We start from the raw sequence: 27133 nt of genomic DNA, 5'->3' as shown, positions 1-27133 counted from the left end.
GGAAAATGGGGGGAAGAAACACAAACTTAACCATACAGTGATTCAGTGACTGGCTTTAGGAGCTTGACGCTCAGACCCACAAAACCTCCCTTGGCATTTGGAAAAACAAGAAATGAAACCCCAATACAGAAACCTTTCCTATGATTTAGGCGCAGTGGACACAGCGCACAGGTGCGAAGCCCGGGACCTTCTCCTCTCCGGCTGATTTAGCGCCTTCGAGGAGGACTACTGGGGAGTCCCGACGACTGTTGGATTTCGTCGCAGGTGGGAAGACCCTGTGGGATGATGGACACCAGGAAAGCAGGACCCTCCACAGGTAAGATGGATAGTGGCGGGATAGCTGGTACTCTTCTCTCTAGCTCTGGAGCGTTAGGAAGACCTGACCATGCACGCGCAACCGCTGGAAGGGACAGCCCTGCGCAGGCGCTGAGCAAGTTCTTATATAGACTTTGTGGTGGGAAACGTTTTGAGGGAATAGGATGTTGGGGGTTGGTTTTGGCGGGAAAAACTGGTTCAGTCCGGTTTGAGCCAGGGAAATCCAGTGTCTTTAACAGTAAACAAGTCTGCTTACAAAGATGGAATCCGAGGGTTACAGATGATATACTCCATATTGGATTTCATTAAAGCCAGTGACTTACATAACCTTTACCTTATACACACTATTAAAACAGCTAATTAAACACATTTAAACAGTACCAACACAACACCGCCTCTACATCAACACTTAGCTCAGTATAACTACGTCGCTCAGGAGTGTGGATTATTCCCACGTAATTTCTAGTGTAGAGTTGTTCTTAGACAGAATCCCCCCCACTGGATAGAAACTCCGCTCCCACCCTCTTTCCCTTCCCATAGGGATTTGGCACCCCTACCGCCTGCTTAGCGAGTGCAGTGCCAGGAGCATAATCTCTAAAAAAAGGTCTGCTAAGCACAGATCTGCTGCCCTTTACTTATACCATATGGATAACAACATTGCAGGACCCCTGCATTCAAATTTAATTGTTTTTATTAAAGCTAATGCTAAAATTGTCTCATACACGGGTTAAGGAAAGAGTATGTATACATCTGAGTGTAGTGCTTAAATTATTCAAATGTACAAAGTTTGGTTTAAAAGTCATAAAACACATAATCTGTAATATCCCAAATTAAGGTTAATACATTTAAACATTAGCATCCAACTATTTGGGTACATCACTCCTAAAAAATTATACTAAGAGTGGCTTGTGGAAAGCAAATATAGCAGTGAGTGTAGATTGTCCCTCAGTAATTGAGAATTTAGGATAGGGTGTCCCTCTGGGAAGTATTTCAGTAACTGATCACCTTGGCAAGGCAGCTCTGCTGCTGGATACCTAGGCAGGTGTGTTTATGCAAATACGGTCTGGTCCTGATGTCAGGGGAGAGCTCATTCAGACCCGGCTTACACATCCTGTGTGGAAGCAAAATGTGACTATAGGCAGGACTCTGTCTAGCTTGTTTTATTCCATGGATGGGGGTATCGGTAAGTGGGTGGTTGATGTTGGCAGTGACCTGCGCGACCAGCCACTCACCTGTTAGAGAGGGAGCAAGAGAAGCTGATGGAGGTGAGCTAGGAACAAGGGCTCCCTAAACCCGAGTAAAGAAGTGGCTCCCTCATGAACATAGAACATAAGAAAGGCCGTACTGGGTCAGACCAAAGGTCCATCTAGCCCAGTATCTGTCTACCGACAGTGGCCAATGCCAGGTGCCCCAGAGGGAGTGAACCTAACAGGCAATGATCAAGTGATCTCTCTCCTGCCATCCATCTCCATCCTCTGACGAACAGAGGCTAGGGACACCATTCTTACCCATCCTGGCTAATAGCCATTTATGGACTTAGCCACCATGAATTTATCCAGTCCCCTTTTAAACATTGTTATAGTCCTAGCCTTCACAACCTCCTCAGGTAAGGAGTTCCACAAGTTGACTGTGCGCTGCGTGAAGAAGAACTTCCTTTTATTTGTTTTAAACCTGCTGCCTATTAATTTCTTTTGGTGACCCCTAGTTCTTGTATTATGGGAATAAGTAAATAACTTTTCCTTATCCACTTTCTCAACATCACTCATGATTTTATATACCTCTATCATGTCCCCCCTTAGTCTTCTCTTTTCCAAACTGAAGAGTCCTAGCCTCTTTAATCTTTCCTCATATGGGACCCTCTCTAAACCCTTAATCATTTTAGTTGCTCTCCTGTTTGGTCTAAGGAGTCTGTGTTGTACCCAGCCCGCAGCACAGCTCCTCGGAACCTGCTGGGAACTAGGGCCTGTTCTGGGGAGTCCCCATCCCCCAAGGCTGCTGGGCTGCATTTTGACCTGCAAGTTATTACATGGTTTTTCATGCATTTAGCAAAAAGGGAAGCAGCTTGGAGGGTAGCACAGGTCAGTCTCAAAATTCAGGGTCAGGAGTTCATCCATTTCTGGTGCGTTTCTCAAGTGAGTTGGATTTTTCAAAGGGGAAGTGGATTTGTTTCGTAACTAGAGAGGCACTGACTGATTTGCAGGCACTTCACACCGTGTCTGCAACTCCCTGATGGTCCAGGAGTGTGTGGGACTAGAGAGGAGACCTGGAGGGAAGGCAGGAGGGCACCACTGGAGCCCAGACTCTGAATGGTCTGACTCAGGTTTATGGGGAGCCAGGGGCTGGGCTGAGAGACGGGCAGGAAGTTCCTCGGTCCCTAGAACACTTTCTTTGTGCCAGAAGGGGAAGCTAAAGTAAATTGTGGTGAATCAAAATTTGAGTGAAACCCTCCAGTGCCACTGCATCATGGCCCCACTGGGGACTCATTTCCAGGGCCGCTGGCCCCATCCCAGAGCCATTCACCTTTCTTCAGTCTTCGGGTAGATGCGGAGTCCGGGCGCCAGGAAGATCAGACCCAGCAGGAAGCCCCCGACCCCCGTCAGCATCTTGCTTCTGGCGGAGTCAGACTGCGCCTCTGTGAAAACAGGAACTCAGGTGGTTTGGGCTGAGCCCAGCCTCTCTTTGCCTTTGTAATAATGTCCCTGCTCTCTGCCCCCAGGGGCTCTGACCCAGGCCCATCCCCTGAAGGCTTCACACCCAGAGACTCTTACCCCAGTGCACAGTGAGAGGGTCCCTCAGGCTGATGTGCTCCACCTGGCAGGTGTAGACGTCCCCGCGCCGTAGGGTGACCAGATGTCCCGATTTTATAGGAACAGTCCCGATTTTTGGGTCTTTTTCTTATATAGGCTCTTATTACGCCCCACCCCGTCCCGATTTTTCACACTTGCTGTCTGGTCACGCTACCGCGCTGGGGGCTCATCTCCAGCATCACCAGGATCTGGAAGGTCCAGTCTCCATTCTGGAGCAGCTCCGTGGACACCATCTCCCCCCCTCGGGGGTAAAACCTCATTATGGAGCAAACCAGCAGGTGGGGGTGGGGCTGGAACCCCAATCTGAGGGGGAAACTTTCACCATGGGTTGAACTGGAAGGGACAGGAGAAAGTGAGCTGGAAAAGGGGTGAGAGATGGGAGTGGGACTCAGAGAACAGGTTCCAGCTCCAATTCTTACAGCCTTCCTTGGAAGAGGCTGCCCCAGTGTGGGGATCTCTGCTCACCGGGGGGCTCCGTGCAATGAACCAGGTGGGTTCTCAGCACTGTCAGTGTCACTAGCAGAGCCCCAGCCCCCAGGGCTTCTCCAAAGGGAAGGGGACAGGGAGACTCACCCAGAGAACTTCTCTGCACAGCTACGAGCACCAGCCCCCGGGACTCTGCCCATCTCCCCGGGGGGCACCTCCAGGCAAGGGGCCAGGCAGCATCGGGGCTGGGCAGCATCACCAGGAAGAGCTGGGCTCAGGTGCCCCCTTCCCCGAGTGTAGTGGGGAGGGGATGCAGGGTCCCAGCAGCCCAGCTGGCCCAGGGTCAGGCAGGGACAGGGCAGGATGTGAAGGGAAGCACGGGAGACGCCAGGCGGGTTAGGTTAATTTAACCCTTTTGCTGCTGTCTCTGCCTGATCCACTCGGCCCCTTGAGAGCCACCGTGCAGGCGAGGGGCACAGACCCCTGGGCAGAGGGCGGCCCCAACGGATGGTGCAAGGGCGCTGCCCAGTGGACAGTCCTGGGAACGAAGGTGCTGCTCCTGTCCGTGAAAGGCTGGCTCCTGCCCTAGACGCAGAAGGGGCTTCCCCACTTTTGGACTCCTAGATCCCCAGGCGGGAAGGGACCATTGTGACCAGGGCCGGCTCCAGGCACCAGCTTAACAAGCAGGTGCTTGGGGCGGCCAAGGGAGAGGGGCGGCACCTGCGGCAATTCGGGGGCGGCAGGTCCCTCACTCCCTCTAGGAGCGAAGGACCTGCCGCTGAACTGCCGCCGCCGATCGCGGCTTTTTTTTTTTTTTCCAATTGCAGCCGGGGCGATCGCGATCGCGGCTTTTTTTTTTTTTTTTTTGCTTGGGGCGGCAGAAATGCTGGAGCCGGCCCTGATTGTGACCGTCTAGCCTGACCCTGTGCAGAACTGGGGCAGGCCCGGCTGGGCTGGGGGCCGATGGAGGCTGGAAGCCCGAAGTCTGCCCCCTCCCCCGGGCACCAGCACAGACCCCGCACCACCCACGGGGCATTAGCCGCTGGGCCAAAGGGGCCTGTGCACAATTGGGGGACCCCAAAAAAAGGGTGCCCGGGCCCCGACCCAGCTCCCCGCAGGCGGAAGGGGTGGGGAGGGGCCTCTGGCAGCACCACAGGCTCGCGGCACTGAACAGCCCAGCTGGGGGTAAGGGCGGGTGCCGGGCTGGTCACAGCCGCAGCGACTCACCTGGGCCCCGGGTGGTGGCTAGTTCCTGGGGGAGCTGTGGGGACCCCCCTGGCAGAACACGCTCACACACAGACCATCCCGCAGGCCCAGGGGCCCACAGACCCTGCCGGGGGGAGCCATATGTGTCACAGCCGGGCCTGGGGCTATATAGGGACTGGGCCCCGCGCTGGGCGCAGGGCTCAGCAGCGTTGGACCCCGGGGCAGCCGCACACGGGCGTGGGGGGGGCTTTAAATTGCCCCCCCCCCATCAGCAGGCGGGTCTACAAAGGCTCCCGCGCCCCGCCCCCGCCAGCTGCAGCCGCCCGCAGGCCGGAGAGGCCGGGCCCAGCCCCGGGACCTGGCGCCGGCTCGCGGCGCGGAACAGCTGGAGGTGGCCAGGGCATGGGCGGGGCGCGGGCAGGCTGCGGGAGGGGCGGGGCCGCGTGAGCACGTATGCAGATCTCCGTGCGAGCGGAGCATTGTGGGAACGGGAGCAGGCTGACGAGCAGGGCCCCAATTGACCGTGCGGGGCTCGGTGGCGAGAAGGGTCCGAGCCCGGGGCCTGTCGGAGCAGCTGGCGGCGGTCGGGGCCGGTGTGGGCGGGGCCGGCGGTCGGTCCGAGTCGGGCCCCACCGTGTGTTGAGAGTATGGGGCGAGCGAGGGCAGGCGGCGGCCGGGGCGGAACAACTCATACTTACCTGGCAGGGGAGATACCATGATCACGAAGGTGGTTTTCCCAGGGTGAGGCTCATCCATTGCACTGCGGGTGTGCTGACCCCTGCGATTTCCCCAAATGCGGGAAACTCGACTGCATAATTTGTGGTAGTGGGGGACTGCGTTCGCGCTCTCCCCTGATCTCGCGGGTGCAAAGACAGACTGATTCGGGAGGCTGTGAAGTGCTGTTGTAACGCTCTTCAATTTCTTAGCTGGGGGTTGTGTTTATTTGTTTACTGTGTTCCTGGTTATTTCATGCTGTGTGGAAGTTCACATCTCTGCTCTCAGTTCTGTTACAGTCAGGCCCGTCTGAGATCTTCTAAAACTAAAAGCATCCTGCTCTTTTCTTTCTTCTCTGCAGCTCTTTACTCCGGGGTTCTCACACCGGGGGCTTGGGACCTCTCAAGGGTGTTGTGAGGTTATCACGTGAGGGGTTGCAAGCTGTCAGTCTCCACCCCAAGCTCTGCTTTGCATCCAGCATTTATCATGGTGTTAAATATATAAAGGACTGTTTTTAATGTATAAGGGGGGGCGGGGCGCATGCAGAGGTTTGCTATTTGAAAGGGGTCACCAGTACAAACGTTTCAGAACCCCTGCTTTTACCGCTCCATGCCCCTCGGCTGTAATGGGGGACTGCGTTTGCGATTCCCTTGGCACGCAGTGAAGCACAGACAAAGCTGGGAAGGCGGGAGGTGGGGTGTGTGCTGCTCTCTCCTCTGCTCTGGTGCCTGGTGGGGGGCTGCAGCTGATCTGTTCCTTTGCAAGTGGCTCTGTGTCCCCTGCCTTGCTCACCAGTCTGCACTATGGGGACTTGACCCATGGCCTCACTCGCCCCAAGGAGCCCCAGCGGCTCCTCTGCCCCCTTCCCTGCCCACAGCCCTTTGCCCATCCATCCCTCTTGGGCTCTCACCCCTCTGGCAGAAAAACAGCCCCTCCAAAACCTGTCTCACCTGGCACCTGGCAGCACTTGTCCAGGAGGCAGGTTCCTGGCCTGCCCCAGGGCGCCTTTGGCTTTTGCTGTCCGGTCTCTCTCTCGGGGCACGGCGGCACTACCGAGACTGGGCCGGCAGAACCCTGTGGCGGAGGAGGTCTGTCTGTCTGTCGCTTTACCCCACCGCCTCCCTGAACGCCGTCAGCTACACTGGGGGTTAGGCCGGGTAGCCGTGTCACCCAGGAGCGGGTATGACTTCTCACACCCCGGCCGGACAGAGCGATGTAGACGTGACGGTTCAGCACGCACCAAGCCTCTGGACTGGTCTCCTGGGGAACTTACATCAGCACAGCTCCATCTGTCAGGGGTGCGGAGGGAAGAATTCTTCCATCGACCTAGCTCCCGCCTTTCGGGGAGGTAGATGGCCCACGCCGACGGGACAAGCCCGGCTAGCGTCTAGACTGGAGCACCGCGGTGGCACAGCCATAGTGGCTTAAGCAGAGCCATAAGAACGGCCGTACTGGGTCAGAGCAAAGGTCCATCTAGCCCCGTGTCCTGTCTGCCGACAGCGGCCAGTGCCAGGTGCCCCAAAGGGAATGACCAGAGCAGGGAATCACCAAGTGATCCATCCCCTGTCGCCCATTCCCAGCTGCTGGCAAACAGGCCAGGGACACCATCCCTGCCCATCCTGGCAAATAGTTCTTCCCTCAGGGAGGCCTGGGGCTGTCTCGTCCTCGTGCTGGCTCCCACGTCCCCACAAGCTGGCGCTGTTACAGGCAAAGGCAGAGGAGCCAGAGAGCTGAACCGGAGAGGCGGGGCGGGCGCCCATCCTGTGGTGCCAGTTGGTGCCGGGTTTCCGCCCCATCTGCCCTCCGCAGGGGCTGCTTCCGTTGAAGAGCGCCGGCCTGGGGCCCCCCCAGCTGCCTTCGAAAATGTACGGAAGGAACTGGAGGGAGAGGGCGACGGGCTAATTTTGGGGGAGGAAAAAGGGCCGGATCGAGGGCAGAGCGGGAGCTAGGGCCGGGTCGGGGGCTAGCCACACGGGGAAATACCGCTCTGCTCCGTTACATATTTCACAACGTTATCGCTGAACACAGATTTTTAAAATTACTCTAGGGAAATATTTTCTTTCCAAACAGATTCCATCCCAAACGATGGTGCAAATATACTCCCCCGGCGCCCCTCTCCCATTACCCCAGTATCCGAGCATCTTCCTAATCTGCAGGGGAGTTCTCCTCCGACACTCGTGCGAGGTTGGGAAGCGCCACCAGCCCCATTTCCAAGACGGGGAAACTGAGGCCTAGAGAGACCGAATGATGTGCCCGAGGGCACCCAGGAAGTCTGTGGCAGAGCAGGGGCAGGGGCCGGATGCTTTTTCTTAAGGAGGGTCCCACCCTCCCCCCCGCGGTCTGGGCTGCTCCTGGATCGCCCCTGCTCTGCTCCAGCCGCTGAGCCCGGATCAGAACCGCCGCAGGGCTGGGCCAGGCTGCGGGGCGATGGAGGCTGGAAGCCACGTTGGTGCCCCCCGAGTTCTGGCCCCGGCACAGGCAGCCCCAGCAGCTGCTTGAGCTCCGGGCAGCTTGGAGAGGCCCTTGTGCTCTGTGCTGAGGCCCGCAGCCGCCCGCCCGCCCGGGGAGAGCAGGTCCAAGGCCTGGAGCTCGCGAGGCTGCCGCTGAGCTCGCAGCGCGGAACAGCTGGGGCTGGCCAGGGCAGGGGCAGGGCGCGGGCAGGCTGCGGGAGGGGCGGGGCCGCGTGAGCACGTATGCAGATCTCCGTGCGAGCGGAGCATTGTGGGAACGGGAGCAGGCTGACGAGCAGGGCCCCAATTGACCGTGCGGGGCTCGGTGGCGAGAAGGGTCCGAGCCCGGGGCCTGTCGGAGCAGCTGGCGGCGGTCGGGGCCGGTGTGGGCGGGGCCGGCGGTCGGTCCGAGTCGGGCCCCACCGTGTGTTGAGAGTATGGGGCGAGCGAGGGCAGGCGGCGGCCGGGGCTGAGCAACTCATACTTACCTGGCAGGGGAGATACCATGATCACGAAGGTGGTTTTCCCAGGGTGAGGCTCATCCATTGCACTGCGGGTGTGCTGACCCCTGCGATTTCCCCAAATGCGGGAAACTCGACTGCATAATTTGTGGTAGTGGGGGACTGCGTTCGCGCTCTCCCCTGGTCTCGCGGGTGCAAAGACAGAACAACGGGCTCCGGGGAGTTTCCTATTGAGGGTGTTGCCTTTTCGAGCGGCTGTACGTCACCGCTTTTTCCTGCAGTCTCCCTGCGCACTTTTCTCTCTCCTACGGATCGCCGTTGGGGCGGGTGGCCAGGGGCGGGGGGGTGCTACTTTTTAAAGCGAGGGGCCCGCTCCCGCCAGAGCAGCGGCTGCCCCTGCACTGCTTGGCGCTGGCTTCTGGCCTTCAACTGCGGTGCGGGGCCTGGGGGGTGGGCCGGGAGGTAGCGGCGGGGAGGGCACTTTCCAGCCGCGGAGGAGAGCGCAGGGCCACAGCGGAGGGCGGCCTTTTGGCGGGGCGGGGGGGGGAGCGCCCCCCATTCTCTGGCCTAAGGGTGAGCGCCGGGGGGCGGGCAGGCTCTTGGGGGGAAGAAGCAGCAGGAGGGTGGGCGGCCCAGGGACGGGGCCTCAGGGGAACCTCATGAAGTGAGAGCTGGGCCGTGCAGGGGCCGTTCTCTGGTGCCGAGCGGGGGCTGGGGTGACGGAAGGTCCTTAACAGAGGTGGGGCCACCAGCGCCCCCCCCCCCCCCCCCGTCAGCTCTCGGGCTCCTGTGCCTTTGGCCAGAGGCTTTCTGGGCTGCCGCGGCGCCACCTGGTGGCGATTTGGGGGCCAGCGCCAGGCCGGGAGAAAGCCCGAGGGCCTCACGGACACTGCGCTGCGCTGCGGGGCGCCCCAGTCGGGGGCAGAAGGCAGGCGGTGCGGGAGAGGGAAGGAGCCTGGGAGTGAACCTGGCGGGTTGCTGGGTGTGGGTGGGGGGAGTACGGGACAGTTTCTTTGGGGGGGGGGGGATTGTTAGGGAGGTGGGGGTCCTCCCCTGTCCCCATGTGGCCTGAAGTCCCCCCGCCCCCCATCAGCCTCTGGCCCAACAGGGGCGGGGCGCGCGCAGGCTGAGGCATCTGACTCAAACCTTCCGCCTGATCCTAGAAACAATCCCTAGTCTCTGGGGCAAACAGTTACAGAGCCTGCTCCCTAAGCTAAAACAGTGATCATTTTCTCAAGGGGGGAGGAATGGACATTTTTTTTCCTGATGGGGACACTGATGAGAGAGCGACTGACCCCAAACCACACGCTTCTGGAAGCAGGGGCGGCTCTAGCTTTTTTGCCGCCCCAAGCACGGCAGACAGGCTGCCTTCGGCGGCACGCCTGCGGGAGGTCCCCGGTCCCACGGATTCGGTGGCACGCCTGCGGGAAGTCCCCAGTCCCGCAGATTCGGCGGCGCGCCTGCGGGAAGTCCCCAGTCCCGCGGATTCGGCGGCGCGCCTGCGGGAGGTCCGCCGGTCCCACGGCTCCAGCGTCCCCACCGCCGAATTGCCGCCGAATCCGCGGGACTGGCGGACCTCCTGCAGGCAAGCCACCGAAGGCAGCCTGACTGCAGCCCTCGCAGGGACCGGCAGGGCGCCCCCCATGGCTTGCCGCCCCAGGCACGTGCTTGGAGCGCTGGTGCCTGGAGCCGCCGCTGTCTGGAATTACACTAATGAGAGCAGTGTGGGCACCTGCTTGGAAAAGAATAACCAGCCATTTAAGTGACCTACAAACAGTCATAAAGTAGAAAGGGAAAAAAGCAGACCCCTAAATTGAAAAACACATAGTAGGAGAACAATGCAGAGTCATGTTAAAAACAAGACAGTAACAACACTTTTTTCTCTTTTTTTAGACCAGAATGCTCTCGCCGAGAGGAGGTGCACCATTCCCGGAAATATGAAATAGCAGATTGCTGCGCGGAGTGGATGGAGCAAGCTCCTATTCCTTCTCCCTGTTTAAAAAATCCATTTACTATAAAGCTCTCAGATAGAGAACCTGTCAGATATTAAACTGATAAGAACAGATTTTAAAATGTTATTAAAGCTAATGTTAAAAAAATTATGTAATACATAGGCTGAGAACAGCGTATCTGTACGTCTGGGTATCATGCTTAGATTATCCACAAATACAAAGTTTGCTTTTAAAACTCAGATGATACATAGCATACATAATCAGCAATAACCCAAATGTAGGTGAATACATTTAACAATACAATTTGGAATCCAAATACTCCGGTACATTGCTCATGAAGAGTTCTACAGAGAGTTGGTTGGGGAAAGCAAAATAGATCAATGAGTGGAGAGTGTCCCTCAGTAATTGGGAATTAGGGTAGGGTTGTCCGTTTAGAAAATACAGTTTATCAGGGAAGTATTTTAGTTACTTTCCTTACTGTGAAAAGAACAAGGAGTACTTGTGGCACCTTAGAGATTAACAAATTTATTTGGGCATAAGCCAGGGGTAGGCAACCTATGGCATGCGGGCCGAGGGATGTGCTGGCCGCGGCTTCCCGCCGCCCCCATTGGCCTGGGATGGCGAACCGCGGCCAGTGGTGGCCGGGATCGGCCGAACCTGGCGCGTTAGCTGGTAAATAAACTGGCCCGGCCAGCGAGGGTGCTTACCCTGGCGAGCCGTGTGCCGAACGTTGCCGACCCCTGCAATAGCCCCTCCCCTCACTGCTCCTCCATTCCAATGTCCCCACCTGCCGCTCCCTCTCCCAATAGCCCCTACCCCTCCCATCACTCATTAGCCCCTCCCTCCCTGCCCTCTTTCCTATTAGCCCTCTCCCCTCTCTGCCCCACCCTCCCGCTCATTAGTCCCTCCCACTCTGTGACCCCGCCCCCTCGTACTGTGTCGCTGTGTTAGTGCCATTCGTCGCTGGGTGGTGCCAACCGAGGCAGCAGGAGGGAGTGAGGGAAAAGGGTGGGAAATGGGTGGGGAGGCAGCATGAGGCGCCAACAGCCTCGGAGAGCACAAGGAGGGAGGGGCCAATTGTAAACTGAGGTTGTGAGAGAGCCCAGCTGACACCCTGAGTGCAGGGTCTGTGGAGCGTCTGGTTTGTTATTGTAGGGTTGCTGGGGGTCACTGGGGTGTGGACTGGCTGGTTTGTTATTGTAGGGTTGCTGGGGAGCACTGGGTTGTGGACAGGCTGGTTTGTTATTGTAGGGTTGCTGGGAGTCACTGGGGTGTGGACTGGCTGGTTTGTTATTGTAGGGTTGCTGGGGGTCACTGGGGTGTGGACTGGCTGGTTTGTTATTGTAGGGTTGCTGGGGATCAGTGGGGTGTGGACTGGCTGGTTTGTTATTGTAGGGTGGCTCCTCAGTGCTGTGGTGGCTCAGGCTCATCTCATGACAATAGTGACATGCAATGACAATCCCCGGTTGGTTCCAGGTGCAAATTGGCGTATGTTGGGAGGGACCCCATGTGTGGCAGGGTGGTTCTGGGGGCGGGGGGTGTGACAGGTTGGATCACAGAAACCCCCTTGGGAGCTGCCAACTGATGTGCGAAGACTACTTCTGCTCCTGCTTTCCCTGGCAGCTCAGGGCCCCAGCACCCTGTCTTGCTGAGCCAGACTCACCCGTCTGCTCCAACACAGACCCAGGGTCTGAACCACGTGCCCCAAAACTGCAGACTTAACTGAAAGCAGCTAACAGAAGTGTTCCTGTCTTTAACACTCAGATGCCCAACACCCAACGGGGCCTAAACCCAAATAAATCCGTTTTACAGGGTAAACTCATAAATTGTTTGCCCTCTATATCACTGATAGAGAGAGATGCGCAGCTGTTTGCCTCTCCCCCCCTCCCCCCGCAGGTATTAATACATACCCTGGGTTAATTAATAAGTAAAAAGCGAATTTATTAAATACAGAAAGTAGGATTTAAGTGGTTTCAAGTAGTAACAGACAGAACAAAGTGAATTACCAAGTACAATAAAATAGAACATGCAAGTCTATGTCTAAAAGAAACTGAATACAGATAAAATCTCACCCTTAGAGTAATTCCAGGAAGCTTCCTTTTACAGACTAGTCTCCTTCTAGTCTGGGTCCAGCAATCAATCACACCCCCTGTAGTTATTGTCCTTTGTTCCAGTTTCTTTCAGGTATCTTTGGGGGTGGAGAGGCTATCTCTTGAGCCAGCTGAAGACAAAATAGAGGGGTCTCCCAGGGGTTTAAACAGACTTTCTCTTGTGGGTGGAGACCCCCTCCTTTCTCCTACGCAAAGTTCAGCTCCAAGATGGAGTTTTGGAGTCACGTGGGCAAGTCACATGTCCATGCATGACTAAGTTTCTTACCAGCCTAGCCACATTCCTGGGAAAGCTCCGATGTGGATTGGCATCTTTGAGTTCATTGCTGGCTTAAGTGGTTCTTGATTGAGCACTTAATTTGCACACCCCTTTCTCAAGATGCTGACCAAATGCTTTACTAAGGTTATCAATCAAGTACACAGCCAATATTCCTAACTTCAAGTACAAAAACGATACGTGCATACAAATAGGATTAATAGATTCAGTAGATCATGACCTTTACATAGATATTTAACATGGCATATGTAGCATAAAACACATTCTAGTTATGTCATAGATACATTCATAAGCATATTCCATAAATCATTATGGGGGCACCGTCACAGGGGGATCCCACTGTGCAGGGGTTTCCCCCACTGAGCCCTGGAGCAGACGCTGCTTTTCCACAGAGAAGCTCCCCATATACATCCTCAGCAGTCGGGCTCGTCTCTAAAGCCATTTGCTGGGGTCAGGGCAGGTCTGGGGGTTGAGCCTTGTCACCCACAGAGTCCCCTATTTCCTCCAGCGCAGAGTGAGCACACAATTGCTGCCCCACAGCAGGGGGCGCAGTCCCACAGGGTGACCTCCCCCCCCCAGCCATCATAACCCCCCCCCCCCCCAGAACTGTGTGACAGAGGGAAGGAGGCCAGGGCAGGTGCAGCCACAGACAGACCCCACATGACCTGCCGAAGGAAGCCACGCGCCATCACTGTACCCGCCATGGAGCAGGGGCAGCGGGTCCCTGCACTGCGAGACAGCAGGAGACCCTGGGGAGCAGCCGCCCAGCCCCCCGAGAGCGCAGAGAGGTGACTGCGGTGGGTTTCACACCGGTTTGCCGGTGGTGGTTGTGCCGTGGGTGCTCTGCAATGCTGAGGCTGGGGCTTGTCTGCGTTTGCAGCGGGAGCTTTGCTGTTTTGTGCCTTTTGGGATGGACATTTGAGCCCTGCGGCAGCACACGAATGACCATCCTGTGCACAGCAGCGTGCTCCGTCCCTGGGCTACTACCAGTGACAGCACGACGACACCCGCTGGGTTATTGCCGCAAGGTCACTTGTTAGCACCAGGGCTGTGCAGATTGCAGTGTCTCTCATTTCCTTACGTGGTGTCAGGTTTGCACTGACAGTTAACCGCCAGCCAGGCAAGGAAATACCATTAACCCTGTTCCAGAGAGAAGCACATGGGGAGGTGACGTGACCTGCCCGAGGTCACACAGTGAGAGTGCAGCGGAGCTGGACAGAACCCAGGTGTCCTGACTCCTGTGTGGCGTTGTAGCTGCCAGACTGGCCTGGCCTCGCCCTGCCCTGGAGACTCTGACGCCCTTTCGTCGCATGCCCCTCCTGTACAATGCAACCCTTCCGCCGGGGGAGTCGGCAGCGACCAGGGCCGGGTTCAGCATCCAGGGGTTCCTCAGAACAATCCAGCCCAGAAGCCGCTTCAGTGCCCGGCCACAATTGGGAAAATTAACCACCACCCCGGCGCCTCTCAGAGCCAGCGCTTCCCCCCCGCCCCCACTGAGTCGTGTATAGCAAAGAAAAGGGGAAAGGAGTCTGCCATTATTGTGGTGAAACACCATCACCACTAGTCATGAGCAAAACGCCCACCCCCGAGTACGTTGGGCAGTGTCCTTTGCCCCAGCTCCTCACCTTGCGTTGGGAAAGTCCAACAAACAAATGCTCCTTTAACACCCCCCCACCCCCACCCCCACTGCCCCCTCACAGTTGCTGTCCTTGGCCAGCAAAGTCCCAGAGTTCAGAGGTGCATTCTCGGGGCGGGAGTTCACTTCCCACCCTGGTTACAATGAGTGACGCCTCGGCTGCTATTGCTGCCACTACAGCAAGTGGCCCCCAGGTGCCACCGTTCACTCTGCGCACCACTGTGCCCCCGTTGGCCACGGGGCCTTCGCCGCCTCTGCTGCCACCTGTTCCTATTGCCGCCTGCTGAGCCCCCCGCTCAGCCCAGCTCTCGGTCACTTCCGCAGTTAGCGGCTGGGCCTCACCGCTAGGGCAGGCCGAGCAGTTCCTGTCAACTGTCTCACAGCAGGTCTCGGGCTTAGCACGGAGGCCTGGGGATCAGCGATTGGAGCTCCAGCGATCAGCTAACACGTCTCATCAGCGCTAGAGAGCAGAAGGGTCAAATGGTGTGTGGAACTCTTACACGGAAACCCCCGCCCCAGGGAGAGACCCCTCTCCCGCCCTTTCCCCCTCCCCTGGGATCTGGCACCCCTGCCGCCTGCCGAGCAAGTGCTGTGCCAGGGACAGACGTGCCAACACTCGCCACTTCATCGCCAGAGATGCGATTTCTAAGTAAAATTCAGCCTGACTCGTGGTCTGGGGCTAGAACTCTCAAATGTCACCGATTTATTGTTTCAGCTGAGTTCTCTGCCCAGGCCATTGCTGGGGGGGCTGAGGAGAGGCTCCCGCTGTCAGCCCCGGGCAGGCTGGTCTGGTGCTTTTCGGGGGAGAGAGAGAGAGAGAGAGAGAGAGAGAGAGAGAGTGTGTGTGTGTGTGTGTGTGTGTGTGTGGGTGTGTGTGTGTGTGTGTGTGTGTCACAGAGCCCCGTGTACGTAAGAGGAACTCAGGAAGTTATTACATGCTTTTTATGCATTGAGGCAAAAAGGGAAGCAATGTAGAGGGTACAATAAATTAGTCTCCGAGTTCAGGGGTGGGATTGCTGTTGCGTTTCTCACGTGACTTCGGTCTCCATATTTGTAATAGGGGAAGTGTATTTGTTTCACAACTAGAGAGGAAAGTGGCTGATTTACAGACACCACCAACTGTGCCCGCAACTCCCTGACGTTCCAGGAGTGTGTGGGACTAGAGAGGAGACCTGAAGGGGAGGCCAGGAGGGCCACAACTGTAGCCCCGAATCTCAATGGTCTGACTCAGATTTATAGGAAGCCAGGAGCTGGAATTAGCCCCACACTTCCTGGCCGTGGGCAGAGAAAGGCAGAGGAAGCTCCTCGGTCACTGGAGAACTTGATTCATGCTGGAAGGGGAAGCTAAAGTAAATTGTGGTGAATCAAAATTCCAGTGAAATCCTCCAGTGCGACTTCATCACGGCCCCACTGGGAGTCATTTCCTGGTGGCGCAGTGCTGTCCCGGAGCCATTCACCTTTCTTATTCCTCAGGGAGACGAGCAATCCCAGGACCATGAAGACCAACCCCAGCACAGAGCCCCCGACTCCAGCGACGACAGGGTCAGCCTGTGCCTCTGTGAAAACAAGAGCACGGGTGGTTTGGGCTAGGCCCAGCCTCTCCTTCCCTTTGTCACGTCTCTGCTGTCTGCCCCCAGGGATGGGGACGGCTCTCGGAGACATGCCCGTGTCTCCCTCGGGATCCACGGAGCTAGGGGTGCCCCTGAGGGCTCAGGGAATGTGCCAGGTTCGGAGTCTCTTACCCTAGTAAGAGGGGGCGCTTCAGGCTGATGTGCTCCACTGGCAGGTGTAGACATCTCCGTGCCGGGAGTTCATCTCCAGCATCACCAGGATCTGGAAGGGCCGGTCTCCATCTGCGCCTTCCCAGTCTTAGACTGCTTGATTTCAGTCCCCGAGGAGTGAAACCCCGTTATGGAGCAAACCAGCATCTTGGGGTGGGGCTGGGATCCCGATTTCAGGGGGGAAACTTTCACCTTGGGCTGAACTGAGAGGGAGGGGGAGAAAGCTGGGAGGGGGGAGAGATGAGTGGGATTCAGAGAACAGGTTCCAGCTCCAAAGTAACAGCCGTCCTTGGAAGGGGCTGCCCAGCGTGGGAGTCTCTGCTCTGCAGCGCTCAGCTCTGGGGGCCCCTCTCTCTTCTTCTCTCTCTCTCCTGAGTTAATGCGAGTCATTACATTAGAAGCAAGAGGAAGACCAAAGACAGGGTAGGCCCACTGCTTAGTGAAGAGGGAGAAACAGTAACTGGAAACTTGGAAATGGCAGAGATGCTTAATGACTTCTTTGTTTCGGTCTTCACCGAGAAGTCTGAAGGAAGGCCTAACATAGTGAATGCTAATGGGAAGGGGGTAGGTTTAGCAGATAAAATAAAAAAAGAACAAGTTAAAAATCACTTAGAAAAGTTAGATGCCTGCAAGTCACCAGGGCCTGATGAAATGCATCCTAGAATACTCAAGGAGCTAATAGAGGAGGTATCTGAGCCTCTAGCTATTATCTTTGGAAAATCATGGGAGATGGGAGAGATTCCAGAAGACTGGAAAAGGGCAAATATAGTGCCCATCTATAAAAAGGGAAATAAAAACAACCCAGGAAACTACAGACCAGTTAGTTTAACTTCTGTGCCAGGGAAGATAATGGAGCAAGTAATTAAGGAAATCATCTGCAAACACTTGGAAGGTGGTAAGGTGATAGGGAACAGCCAGCATGGATTTGTAAAGAACAAATCATGTCAAACCAGTCTGATAGCTTTCTTTGATAGGATAACGAGTCTTGTGGATAAGGGAGAAGCTGTGGATGTGGTATACCTAGACTTTAGTAAGACATTTGATACGGTCTCGCATGATATTCTTATCGATAAACTACGCAAATACAATTTAGATGGGGCTACTATGAGGTGGGTGCATAACTGGCTGGATAACCGTACTCAGAGAGTTGTTATTAATGGTTCCCAATCCTGCTGGAAAGGCATAACAAGTGGGGTTCCGCAGGGGTCTGTTTTGGGACCAGCTCTGTTTAATATCTTCATTAACGACTTAGATATTGGCATAGAAAGTACGCTTATTAAGTTTGCGGATGATACCAAACTGGGAGGGATTGCAACTGCTTTGGAGGACAGGGTCATAATTCAAAATGATCTGGACAAATTGGAGAAATGGTCTGAGTTAAACAGGATGAAGTTTAACAAAGACAAATGCAAAGTGCTCCACTTAGGAAGAAAAAATCAGTTTCACACATACAGAATGGGAAGAGACTGTCTAGGAAGGAGTACGGCAGAAAGGGATATAGGCGTTATAGTGGACCACAAGCTAAATATGAGTCAACAGTGTGATGCTGTTGCAAAAAAAGCAAACATGATTCTGGGATGTATTAACAGGTGTGTTGTGAGCAAGACACGAGAAGTCATTCTTCCGCTCTACTCTGCTCTGGTTAGGCCTCAACTGGAGTATTGTGTCCAGTTCTGGGCACCACATTTCAAGAAAGATGTGGAGAAACCCCCGGCCAAACCCCGAGCGCTGCGCCGCCCAAATCCCGAGCGCCGCGCCGCCCAACCCCCCGCCCCCTTCCCGAGCGCCGGGCCACCCGAACCCCGAGCACCGCGCCGGGCCGCCCAACCCCCCGCCCCCCCCAGCGCCGCGCCAACCCCCGCCCCCCCCAGTGCCGCGCCGCTGAAACAAAAACAAACAAACAAAAAACCTCGAGCCAAAAAACCCCCACCGAACCAAAAAAAACCAAAAAAACAAAAAACCCCGAGCGCCCCCTGCCACCCCAAGTTTGGCCGCCCCTTCCAAGGTGCTGCCCCAAGCATGTGCTTGGTCGGCTGGTGCTTGGAGCCGGCCCTGGGGGCAGTGGCGTGGGACGTGCAGGGGGTCAGATCAGATGATCAGGAGGTTTCCTGTGGCCTGAAACTCTACCCATCTGACTCAAACCTTCCTCCTCTTCTGCTCCTAGTCTGGGGAAACCACTGACAGAGACTGTTCCCTACACTAAAACAACGATATTTTCTCAAGGGGAAAGGGTCCAAAACGTTCTCTTTCAGGGGCACACAGATGAACGGCTGATCCAAACCACACACTTTTGGAAAGTGCACGAAGAAGAGCAGTGTGAACACCAACAGTCCAGCAAATAAGAAAAGAGACACTTAAGTGATCTCCAACCAGCAGTAACGCAAAACTAAAAGCAACAAGCCCCCAATTCTAAGATCCCAGATAAAAACAAAACACTAATAACCAGCCGGAAACAAAGACAAGACATGGGAACATCACAATCCAGACACTGACCCCACCATTGTTTTCACTTCCTTTGAACCAGAAGATTGTCCCAGCTGGGAGAGGCACCGCTCCTGGAAGCGCTGCAATGCCAGGCTGACGCGTGGAATGGGCAGAACAAGCCCCTACTCCAACTCCCTTTCTCCAAACCCCTATTGACCACCCAGCTCTGCAATGGGGAACAGATCAGAGATCACACTGAGTAGAACAGATATTAGCTGAGGAGATAATATTTGCACTTCAGGGTCCAAGAATCAAAGACAAGGATTTCACTTCGGGGTCAAAGACCAAACACGTCAAGACGCCTGACCAAAGCTGTTAATGGACCAAGAAGCTACTGCACTTGGTCTTATCTCTAAGGAGCAGAGAAGTGATGCTTCTTTACTGCAACACTACGCAGCCCTCCCGCTCCCGCCGCTTTCTACAGCCCCAGGAGCAGCTCGCAGACGGACACCAGGCAGCATTAACAAGACTTCACTGCCCTGAAATCACTCCCATTCAATCCTTCAAAGCAAGAACTCTCCACACCGGATTCTGCACAGACAGACTTCCTCCCGCCTGCTTCATTCAATTCATGTGGGCGGCTTCCCTGGCTCCTGGCAGACACTGTTAATGGGCCTAAACCTGCCCACTGACATGTAACGCCATCCGCCAGCGTCAACGCTTACAGCAACGGGTCAGAGAGACTGTGCCCGCACTGGGCCGGAGCCCCGATGCGCCGTGGTGCCCTGGCACAGCTACTGAACCAGTGCAGCAGGCGTGCGGCAGACGCTTACAGCTTCGCTCAACACACGTCCAGCGCCCTGTCTAGCCACTGCCCAGGGGCTGCCCTGCGCTGACCCCCAGCTTTTGCACTCAGCTCAGGAAAACAGGACTGCAGAGCTGTGCTGGGCAGGGAAATCATGCCAAGGGGAGTTTTCTGGTGGGGGGAAGGTGTGGGGGGGTGCAGGTCAGCATGATGGAATTTCTGGTCTGTAAAAGTGGGGGGCCACCAGTTCCCAAACAGTGGTCCTCCTACCCCATGCCAGCCCACTCCACCCTGTTCCACCAGTGCCCCCTGATGCCCCATTCCCTCTCCATGCCTTCCCCCGGGCCCTGCCCCACTGCTTCCCCCTGAAGCTCCAGCCTGACGAAGCCCATTCCCCTGACTCCCTGCCCTCATAATTCCCCTTCTCCCCAAGCGCTCAGCCTCACACCGCCCCTTCCCCCTAGTCCCGCCCCTAAACCCCCCCTTTCCCCGAAGCTTCGCCCCGCTGCCACCACATTCTCTCCCGTGGGGACACAGATGAAACCCTGCTCCACGCCACACGTTTGGAAAGTGCACGAAGGGGATCAGTGTGAGCAGAGACAGAGAATAAAATAGGAAGAGAGACACTTCAGTGATCTATAAACAACAGTAAAGTAAATGTAAGAAAAGCAGTCCCCCAACTCAAGAGACCCAATCAAAAACAAAATACAAATAACCAGTGCAAAATAAATGAATACTATATGAGCATTACAAAGCAGACACTAACACAAGACATTTTTTTCACTTTCTTTTAACCAGAAGATTCTCCCGGATGGAAAGTACATCACTCCTGGACACACAGCAATACCAGAGTGATGCATGGGACGGATGGAGTAAGCCCCTAACTCAGTTCCCTGTTTCAAAAATCCATTGAATATACAGTTCTCAAATAGAGAACATAGCAAATATTATTAAACTAAGATTTAAAATTTTTATGAAAGCTAATGTCAAAAAACTATATAATAAACAGGTTAAGAAAAGCGTGTCTGTACATCTGAGTATCGTGCTTAGATTAGCCACAATTACAAAATTTGTTTTAAAAGTAATAAAATATACGTAGTACATAATCAGTAACAATCCAGATTAAGGTGGATACATTTAACAATACACTTTAGGTGTTACTATCTAGGTATTTGGGTACATCACGCATGAGAAGTTATACAGAGTTGGCTGTGGGAAGCAAATATATCACTGAGTGAAGATTGTCCCTCAGTATTACAGAAGGTAGGTAGGTTGTCCATTTAGAAAATACAATCCACTAGGGAAGTATTTCAGTTAATTTCCAGCTCCATTTTTCCTTGGCACTCTAGCTCTTCTCTCCTGGGATTGCTGATGTCCACTGATGTGTTCTAGGTAGATGATCCTCACCCACCTAATAGCACCCAATGCCATGAGTTCCCACATCAACCAAACGTAACATTGAGCAAGTCTCTGGACACTCGCTCTTCTTCCAGGGCTCGCTGGTGATGACGATGCCCGGTCGCAGCTGGCTGTGTGCGCCGTATACTTCACCTTTGGCACAAGTATTCCTAGGCCTTGGCGTGCCTCCCACCACGTCCAATCGCAGCCTACGTGCTTCCCCAGTCCTACCGAAGCATTGCGGGCACGAGTCTCCTGCCTCTCCGACTCCCACAAGCTCCGCTGGCACCAATATCTGCATATTTGCTCAAGTGGCCCCGCCCCTCCTGCAGCCCACCCATGCATGGCTCCGCCCCTGGCCAGCCCCAGCTGCGAGCGCAGCAGCAGCCCCAGATCCTGCCTGCGTTTTCCCCGGGGCAGGCGGCCGTACCTGGCAAGGGCGCAGGAAACTTTCTAGAAGTGGGGGGCCAAGACCCAACTGCTGATAGTGGGGGTCACAATGTAAAGGTTTGCCCCCCCAGGCAGCCCCCACTTAGCCTCAGTTTCCCCTCCCTGCAGCTCCCAGCTGTTCTCCTACCATGCCCTGAGGAGCACCCCTCACCAGCTCCAGCAGCTGCCACTGAGGGACCCAGTGGGGCCAGCAAGCTCTGGCAGAAATGGGGGGCACATGACCCCACATTGCCTCTGAATGACAAACTTGTGCATGTTTCTTTTGTTAAAAAGAGGGGCCACGCCCCCCCCCCCCCCCAGTTCCGCTGGGTCATGCCCACTTGCGAGCTGAGCAGGGTTTGGTCTGGTCCTTCCTTGGCTGGGGACCTGAATGGAAACCAGTGAGCTGAAGGTGGCTTAGTAGGGGGTGCTCTCCCCGCGCAGTCCTTGCACCAGCACAGCCTTGGGGAGCCTGTGCTGCAGGGCGTGGGGTAGGGGCGCTCTCCCCGCACAGTTAGCGCTGGTCCAATGCACCACCCCGATGCTGGGGGGCACCGTGCTCCATATCGCTGCCTTCCCCTGACACCAGGACGTCCTAGTGCGATTGTCACAGCTGGGGGCTGCACTGCTGGGGGAAGTGCTGAGGGACCCCGTGCCATGGGGGGCAGAGGGTCCCTCCCACGGAGGGGCAGCAGATCAGTCCCTGAGTGGCTCCTGGTAACTGACCCTCTTTGCTTTCACATAAACGCGGGGAGGACCCGATGCCCCTGAATCCGTCCAAGGTGCCTTCGTGGGAGCTACTTGCACTGACCCCCCCATCCCTAGTGTCCCTGCTCCACTCCCAGCTGCTCCTGGGTGGGAGCCCCATGGCCCCATAACCACGATGCCGTCCCCTTCCCGCAACCTGCTAGAGACTCACCAAGGGCTGCCCCTGCACCCCTCTGCTGGGAGAGGGCTGCTACCCTATGGGGTCTGGGAACGGGGCAGAAGAGCCCACAGGGCTGATCCAAAGCCCATTGCTGTCAATTCCCAGTTGGTTCCAGCTGCACATGGCTGCTTGGTGGAGGGACTCAATGTGGGATGCAGCTGTTCCGGGGACGGGGGCATTTCACTGTGCAGGAGGAGTCCCCTGCTCGGTTTCCCCCATTTGCCCCCCAAGCAGATGCTGCTTTTCAAGAGAGACTCTCCCCCAAATTCGTCCTTGGGGGTCGTGCTCTTCTCTAAATCCAGAGTCTGTCCAGGTTTGAGCACCAGCCCCAGGACTACATCCATCGCCCTGGGGATGGGCACCCTCAGCCCACGAGCCGGTCAGCACTGGGGCTCGGCAGAGCATCAGTCGCAAGGCAGAGCCGGCCCCAGCAGGGCTCGGTTCCATACTTCTCCCTCGCAGGGGAGAGAGCAAGGGCCTGGGGTCGGGCTGCAGGACTGGCCCAGTCCCTGCGCTGGCCCCACTGAGCCCCCAGGGCAGCTGGGATGGCGCTGGAGAGCGTGGCCAGCCCAGGAACCAGTCGTCCCTGAACAGGACACAAAGCAGAGTGCCTGGGCTGCTCCATCTGCTTGGCCTCCTGCTGCTGGGGATGGGGCAGGCTGTGGCCGGCATCGGTCAGCTTTGTCTCTGTAAATTTAGTCCCAGTGAAAGGTTCAGGGCTGGCATCACAGGGAAAAGGTCCGAGCTCCCCCCTCCCACCTCAGTGGGCCTGAGGGCTGCCCCCAGGGACCCTGCTGGAGAGTGGGGCTCCGTCTCCATGGGTCAGGCCTCTCTACCGCTCGCACCATCCATCTCCCTACGGGGCTTCTAAGCCCCCAGTTTCAGCCTCTCCCCACCTCTGCTGCATTCACCCCCTGCCCACCATGGGGCAGGGCAGGGCAGGGCCAGGCCATCGTCCCACTGGCATAGCTGGGGAGGGAGGCCCAGAGAATTTAGTGACTGGCGCAGGCTCACACATGGAGTCACTTGCAGAGCCAGAAACTGACCCCCAGGACCCCAGCACTTGAGCTCCTGGGCTCTCTCCGCTCTGCACCCCTCTGTCACGTCCCCACAGGTTCGGTGCATGGGCCCAGACTTGGAACAGTGCCTGGGAGATCCTTTCGGAGTGTCAGACCCCCCAGAGGGCCCCACTCTACCTTCAGGGAAAGCCACAGGGCATCACCGCTTAGCAGCCCTGCTTCACACCGTGAGCTTCCTTCAGCAAGTCCATCTGGGTTGGACGCCTCTGTGAGACTTGAGCCCCCAAAGGGAGCGATTCCCCCCATTCAACTCAGCCAGCCTTGGCAAAGCAGGCGGGTTTATGAGGTGATTGGAACTCAGCGTTGGCCGACTCAGCACAGGGGAATGGAAGTTACAGCAGAGTTCCTTCGGGGGATCTCCGAGCCCCACCAAGCTGTGTGGCCCCCTTGACTCTCACTCTGTGCGTCTTTATCCCGTTCCCCTAGTTGTCTAACACCCCACCTGGCCCCTCCTCAGTCCTTTGTTCTTGGCCAGAGTATTGCTGTTCAGCCTCCTTCCCGAGAGGCAGGAAGTCTGTACCGCTCTGGGTCCCTGGGCCTCTGCAAAGAGTAAACAGACATTTCCTCCCCACCTAGCGAACAATGCAGCATATAGAGGAGACTGAGGTGCATACAGTATTCATACAAAATATTACAGAAAAGCCCCACTCCGCTCCCCCTCCACCTGCCAGCCCACTAACAGCAGATTGGAGCTGGCAACCCCAGCAGGGTGAAGGACCCCCATGTCCTATTCCTTGCCCCACAATGGGCTGCTGGCGGAGTCACACCGCTCAGGGCCCCGCCGTGCAGACACAGCACGCAGGTGCAAGTGTCTGGCCAGGAATTTGTCCATCTGTTCTCAGCGTGGCTCAGGGCTGCTGTTCTACCTTGTAACAGGCTGGTCGGTGCAGCCCCCCTGCTCTCACCCGCTAGACTCCACTCCCCTCTCCCAGAGCTGGGGATAGAACCCAGGAGTCCTGACTAAAATCCCCCCACCTTGCTTGAACCCACTTCACATCCACAGCCCGGACTATTATTATTGCTGGATTACCGCAGGGCCGGGGAGCCCGGTCGTACCCAGGACCCCCGAGTGCTCGGTTCCGCACAGATGCAGAACAAAAGGACGGAAGCTACCCCCAGAGAGCCCGTGGTGCCCCACACCCAGCTCTGGAGATGGGCCCGGCCCCCAGGAGCTCTCAGCCCAGCCAGCGAGTTGGAGCGGCCTCCCCGGCGTCCCGTAGTGTTATCAGGGCTCCGTGTGGGTAGCTGGGCCTATGTCCCAGGGCCAATCCGCTTGCTTCCCGGGCATCCCAGCTCAGCCTGAACGCCCTGCCAGGATCCCCTCCTGGCTCCCATGGCCCCTGCTGTACTCTCTCCCCTTGTGTATGTAGCCAGGCCTGACCCCTGCACCGGGGGCCCGTTGGGCAGCGCCTCCCTGCAGGGTTACTGAATGGCACAGGTCAGCTCCGGCTCCATGCGGATCCTGGATCCCAGCGATCCCACAGCGCCTCTGGCACAGTCCCTGGGCGGGCCCCTTCAGGAGCCAGACCCACTTAGTGTCTCATTCTGTGACTAGGGGAAGTGACCTGGCTTGACCGCCTCCTGGGACCGAACCTCGGCGCCTCCAGCACCCCTGCTTCACTTCGGGAGCCCCTGTCAGCGAGTCCACCTGGGTTGGACACCAGGGAGAGCCTTGTGCACCCAAAGGGAGTGTTCACCCTGCTGCAAACATCTGCAGGGACAGCAGAAGGGTTTGTTAGCTGGCTGGACCATAGAGTAGACATCCCTTGGTTAGCACAGAGAGCTACAAGCCCTTAGCCCTCGGATCCCTCTTTTGTCCCATTGCAGGAGACAGTCCCAGCTTCCAGCCGCCCACACTCCACACAGGAGCGCTGCCAGCTTTTCTGCCGCCCTAGGTGGCGGAAGGTCCTGCCCCAAAATGCCGCCCCCCACAGAGGCGGCGGAAGGTCCCGCGGCTGAAATACCGTCACGGTCGCCGCCCCCCAAATTGTAGCGACCTAGGCGACCGCCTAGGTCGCCTAATGGGTTGCACCAGCCCTGACTCCACAGCCCTGTACCTGGCCCCTCCTCAGCCCTTTGTTCCCCAACTGGTCACACCCAGCTGGCTTCCTGCTGAGGGGTCGGCCACCCATGCTCATTAGGTGCTCGGTACCAAAGATCTCGGTAATTGGAGTGGCCATTATCTTCTCCGACCCTCCAAGGACATGGGGCCGAGGCCCCACAGCTGGTATCCATCACAGCTGAATCTCTGGGTCCCACCACATAGTAAACCATGCAGCATGTAGGGGAAACTGAGGCACACACAGTATGCATACAAAATATTACAGAAAATTCCCATTCCATGACAGCCCACAAATGTCTAATGTGCACAGAACATCCCAGGGGGAGGAGAATGCCACCCCGAGCTCAGGCCCCAATCTCCCCCTGCTCAGATCCAGACTGGCCCTCAGGGCACTCAGCTCTGGGGCTGGGCGCAGACTCAGCCCCAGGGTTCACGTCCCCAGGAGAGGGGCTGATCCCCACGCCTGGTGACGCCCCCTGCCCTCAGGCCCTAGACTCCCTTGCTCCAATGTCCTGGTAGGCCCTGGACGGAGAGAGCAGAGGGGATGGGTTACGGGGTGTAACGGCCCCACCACCCCGATGAGGGAGAGGACTCACCTGTGTCTGTTCCACAACAGCACCGCGGCCACAGCGGCTACGGCCACAACCCCCAGGGTGATGCCCATGGCCGGGCTGGCAACCGAGTGCCTGCTGAGGCCTGTAAACCACAGGGGCAGCCATGTTGGGAACAGGCACAGCAATATGGACCCTTTTCCCTCAGCCTCCCCCACATCCCCGCCCAACCCACTGCCCTCAGACCCCCCACCCCAGCCCTGTTCCCTCAGCCTCCCCCACAGTCCCCCCCACTGCCCCACCCCCACCCACTGCCCTCAGACCCCCCACCCCGACCCTGTTCCCTCAGCCTCCCCCACATCCCCCCCCGACCCACTGCCCTCAGACCCTCCACCCCAGCCCTGTTCCCTCAGCCTCCTCCACAGTCCCCCTGCTCTCCTCACCCTGATCCACTGCCCTCAGACCCCCCCACCCCAGCCCTGTTCCCTCAGCCTCCCCCATAGTCCCCCCCATGGCCCCACCCCCACCTACTGCCCTCAGCCTCCCCCAACCCTGTTCTTCAGGTCCTGCCCCAAAATGCCGCCCCCCACAGAGGCGGCGGAAGGTCCCGCGGCTGAAATACCGTCACGGTCGCCGCCCCCCAAATTGTAGCGACCTAGGCGACCGCCTAGGTCGCCTAATGGGTTGCACCAGCCCTGACTCCACAGCCCTGTACCTGGCCCCTCCTCAGCCCTTTGTTCCCCAACTGGTCACACCCAGCTCGCCCACAGTCCCCAGCGCTGCCCCACCCCGACCCACTGCCCTCAGACCCCCCCACCCCAGCCCCATTCCCTCAGCCTCCCCCACAGTCCCCACCGCTGCCCCACCCCGACCCACTGCCCTCAGACCCCCCGACCCTGTTCCTTCAGCCTCCCCTACAGTCCCCCACCGCTGCCCCACTGCCCTGAGACCCCCCCACCCCAGCCCTGTTCCCTCAGCCTCCCACACAGTCCCCCCCACTTCCCCACGCCGACCCACTGCCCTCAGACCCCCGACCCTGTTCCTTCAGCCTCCCCCAGTGCCCCACCGCTGCCCCACTGCCCTGAGACCCCCCCACCCCAGCCCTGTTCCCTCAGCCTCCCACACAGTCCCCCCCACTGCCCCACCCTGATCCACTGCCCTCAGACCCCCCGACCCTGTTCCTTCAGCCTCCCCACAGTCCTCCCCACTGCCCCACCCCCACCCACTGCCCTCAGACCCCCCCCACCCCAGCCCTGTTCCCTCAACCTCCCCTATAGTCCCCCTGCTCTCCCCACCCCAACCCACTGCCCTCAGACCCCCTGAC

General features: G+C 57.2%; 1 protein-coding gene, 4 non-coding genes and 1 pseudogene across 5 annotated transcripts; 2 read left to right on the top strand and 4 right to left on the bottom strand.

Moving 5' to 3' along the window:
- Positions 1-145: 145 nt before the first annotated feature.
- On the bottom strand, positions 146-25922 carry LOC135885362 (H-2 class II histocompatibility antigen, E-S beta chain-like). The gene is made up of 7 exons (XM_065413032.1): positions 25855-25922; positions 21191-21213; positions 16199-16336; positions 3282-3357; positions 3084-3151; positions 2836-2947; positions 146-275 (listed from the first exon to the last, which is right to left on the bottom strand). Exons 1-7 carry the CDS (start codon positions 25920-25922, stop codon positions 146-148), a joined length of 615 nt encoding a protein of 204 aa, XP_065269104.1.
- Positions 5445-5608, top strand: LOC135885934 (U1 spliceosomal RNA). Its single transcript, XR_010561765.1, has one exon. It is a non-coding gene; the product is annotated as a U1 spliceosomal RNA (small nuclear RNA).
- On the top strand, positions 8399-8562 carry LOC135885933 (U1 spliceosomal RNA). The gene has a single exon (XR_010561764.1). It is a non-coding gene; the product is annotated as a U1 spliceosomal RNA (small nuclear RNA).
- On the bottom strand, positions 10293-10482 carry LOC135885942 (U2 spliceosomal RNA). The gene has a single exon (XR_010561773.1). It is a non-coding gene; the product is annotated as a U2 spliceosomal RNA (small nuclear RNA).
- Positions 18673-18844, bottom strand: LOC135885946 (U2 spliceosomal RNA; annotated as a pseudogene).
- Positions 20176-20360, bottom strand: LOC135885944 (U2 spliceosomal RNA). The gene has a single exon (XR_010561775.1). It is a non-coding gene; the product is annotated as a U2 spliceosomal RNA (small nuclear RNA).
- Positions 25923-27133: the final 1211 nt, after the last annotated feature.

Source organism: Emys orbicularis, chromosome 11 (genome assembly GCF_028017835.1).
Source record: "Emys orbicularis isolate rEmyOrb1 chromosome 11, rEmyOrb1.hap1, whole genome shotgun sequence".
NCBI classification, from domain to species: domain Eukaryota; kingdom Metazoa; phylum Chordata; order Testudines; family Emydidae; genus Emys; species Emys orbicularis.
This window is presented reverse-complemented; position numbering and strand designations above follow the sequence as displayed.

What these genes read in the sequence shown, in the direction of transcription:
- LOC135885362 (XM_065413032.1), bottom strand. Translation starts at nt 25,922, where the DNA reads ATGGGCATCACCCTGGGGGTTGTGGCCGTAGCCGCTGTGGCCGCGGTG. An exon ending in GTTTCCTGCGCCCTTGCCAG is followed by an intron (nt 16,337 to 21,190) that starts GTACGGCCGCCT and finishes CCTCCCTCTCAG; the next exon opens with TTCAGCCCAAGGTGAAAGTT. An exon ending in TGGGAAGGCGCAGATGGAGA is followed by an intron (nt 3,358 to 16,198) that starts CCGGCCCTTCCA and finishes CCCGAGGGGGGG; the next exon opens with AGATGGTGTCCACGGAGCTG.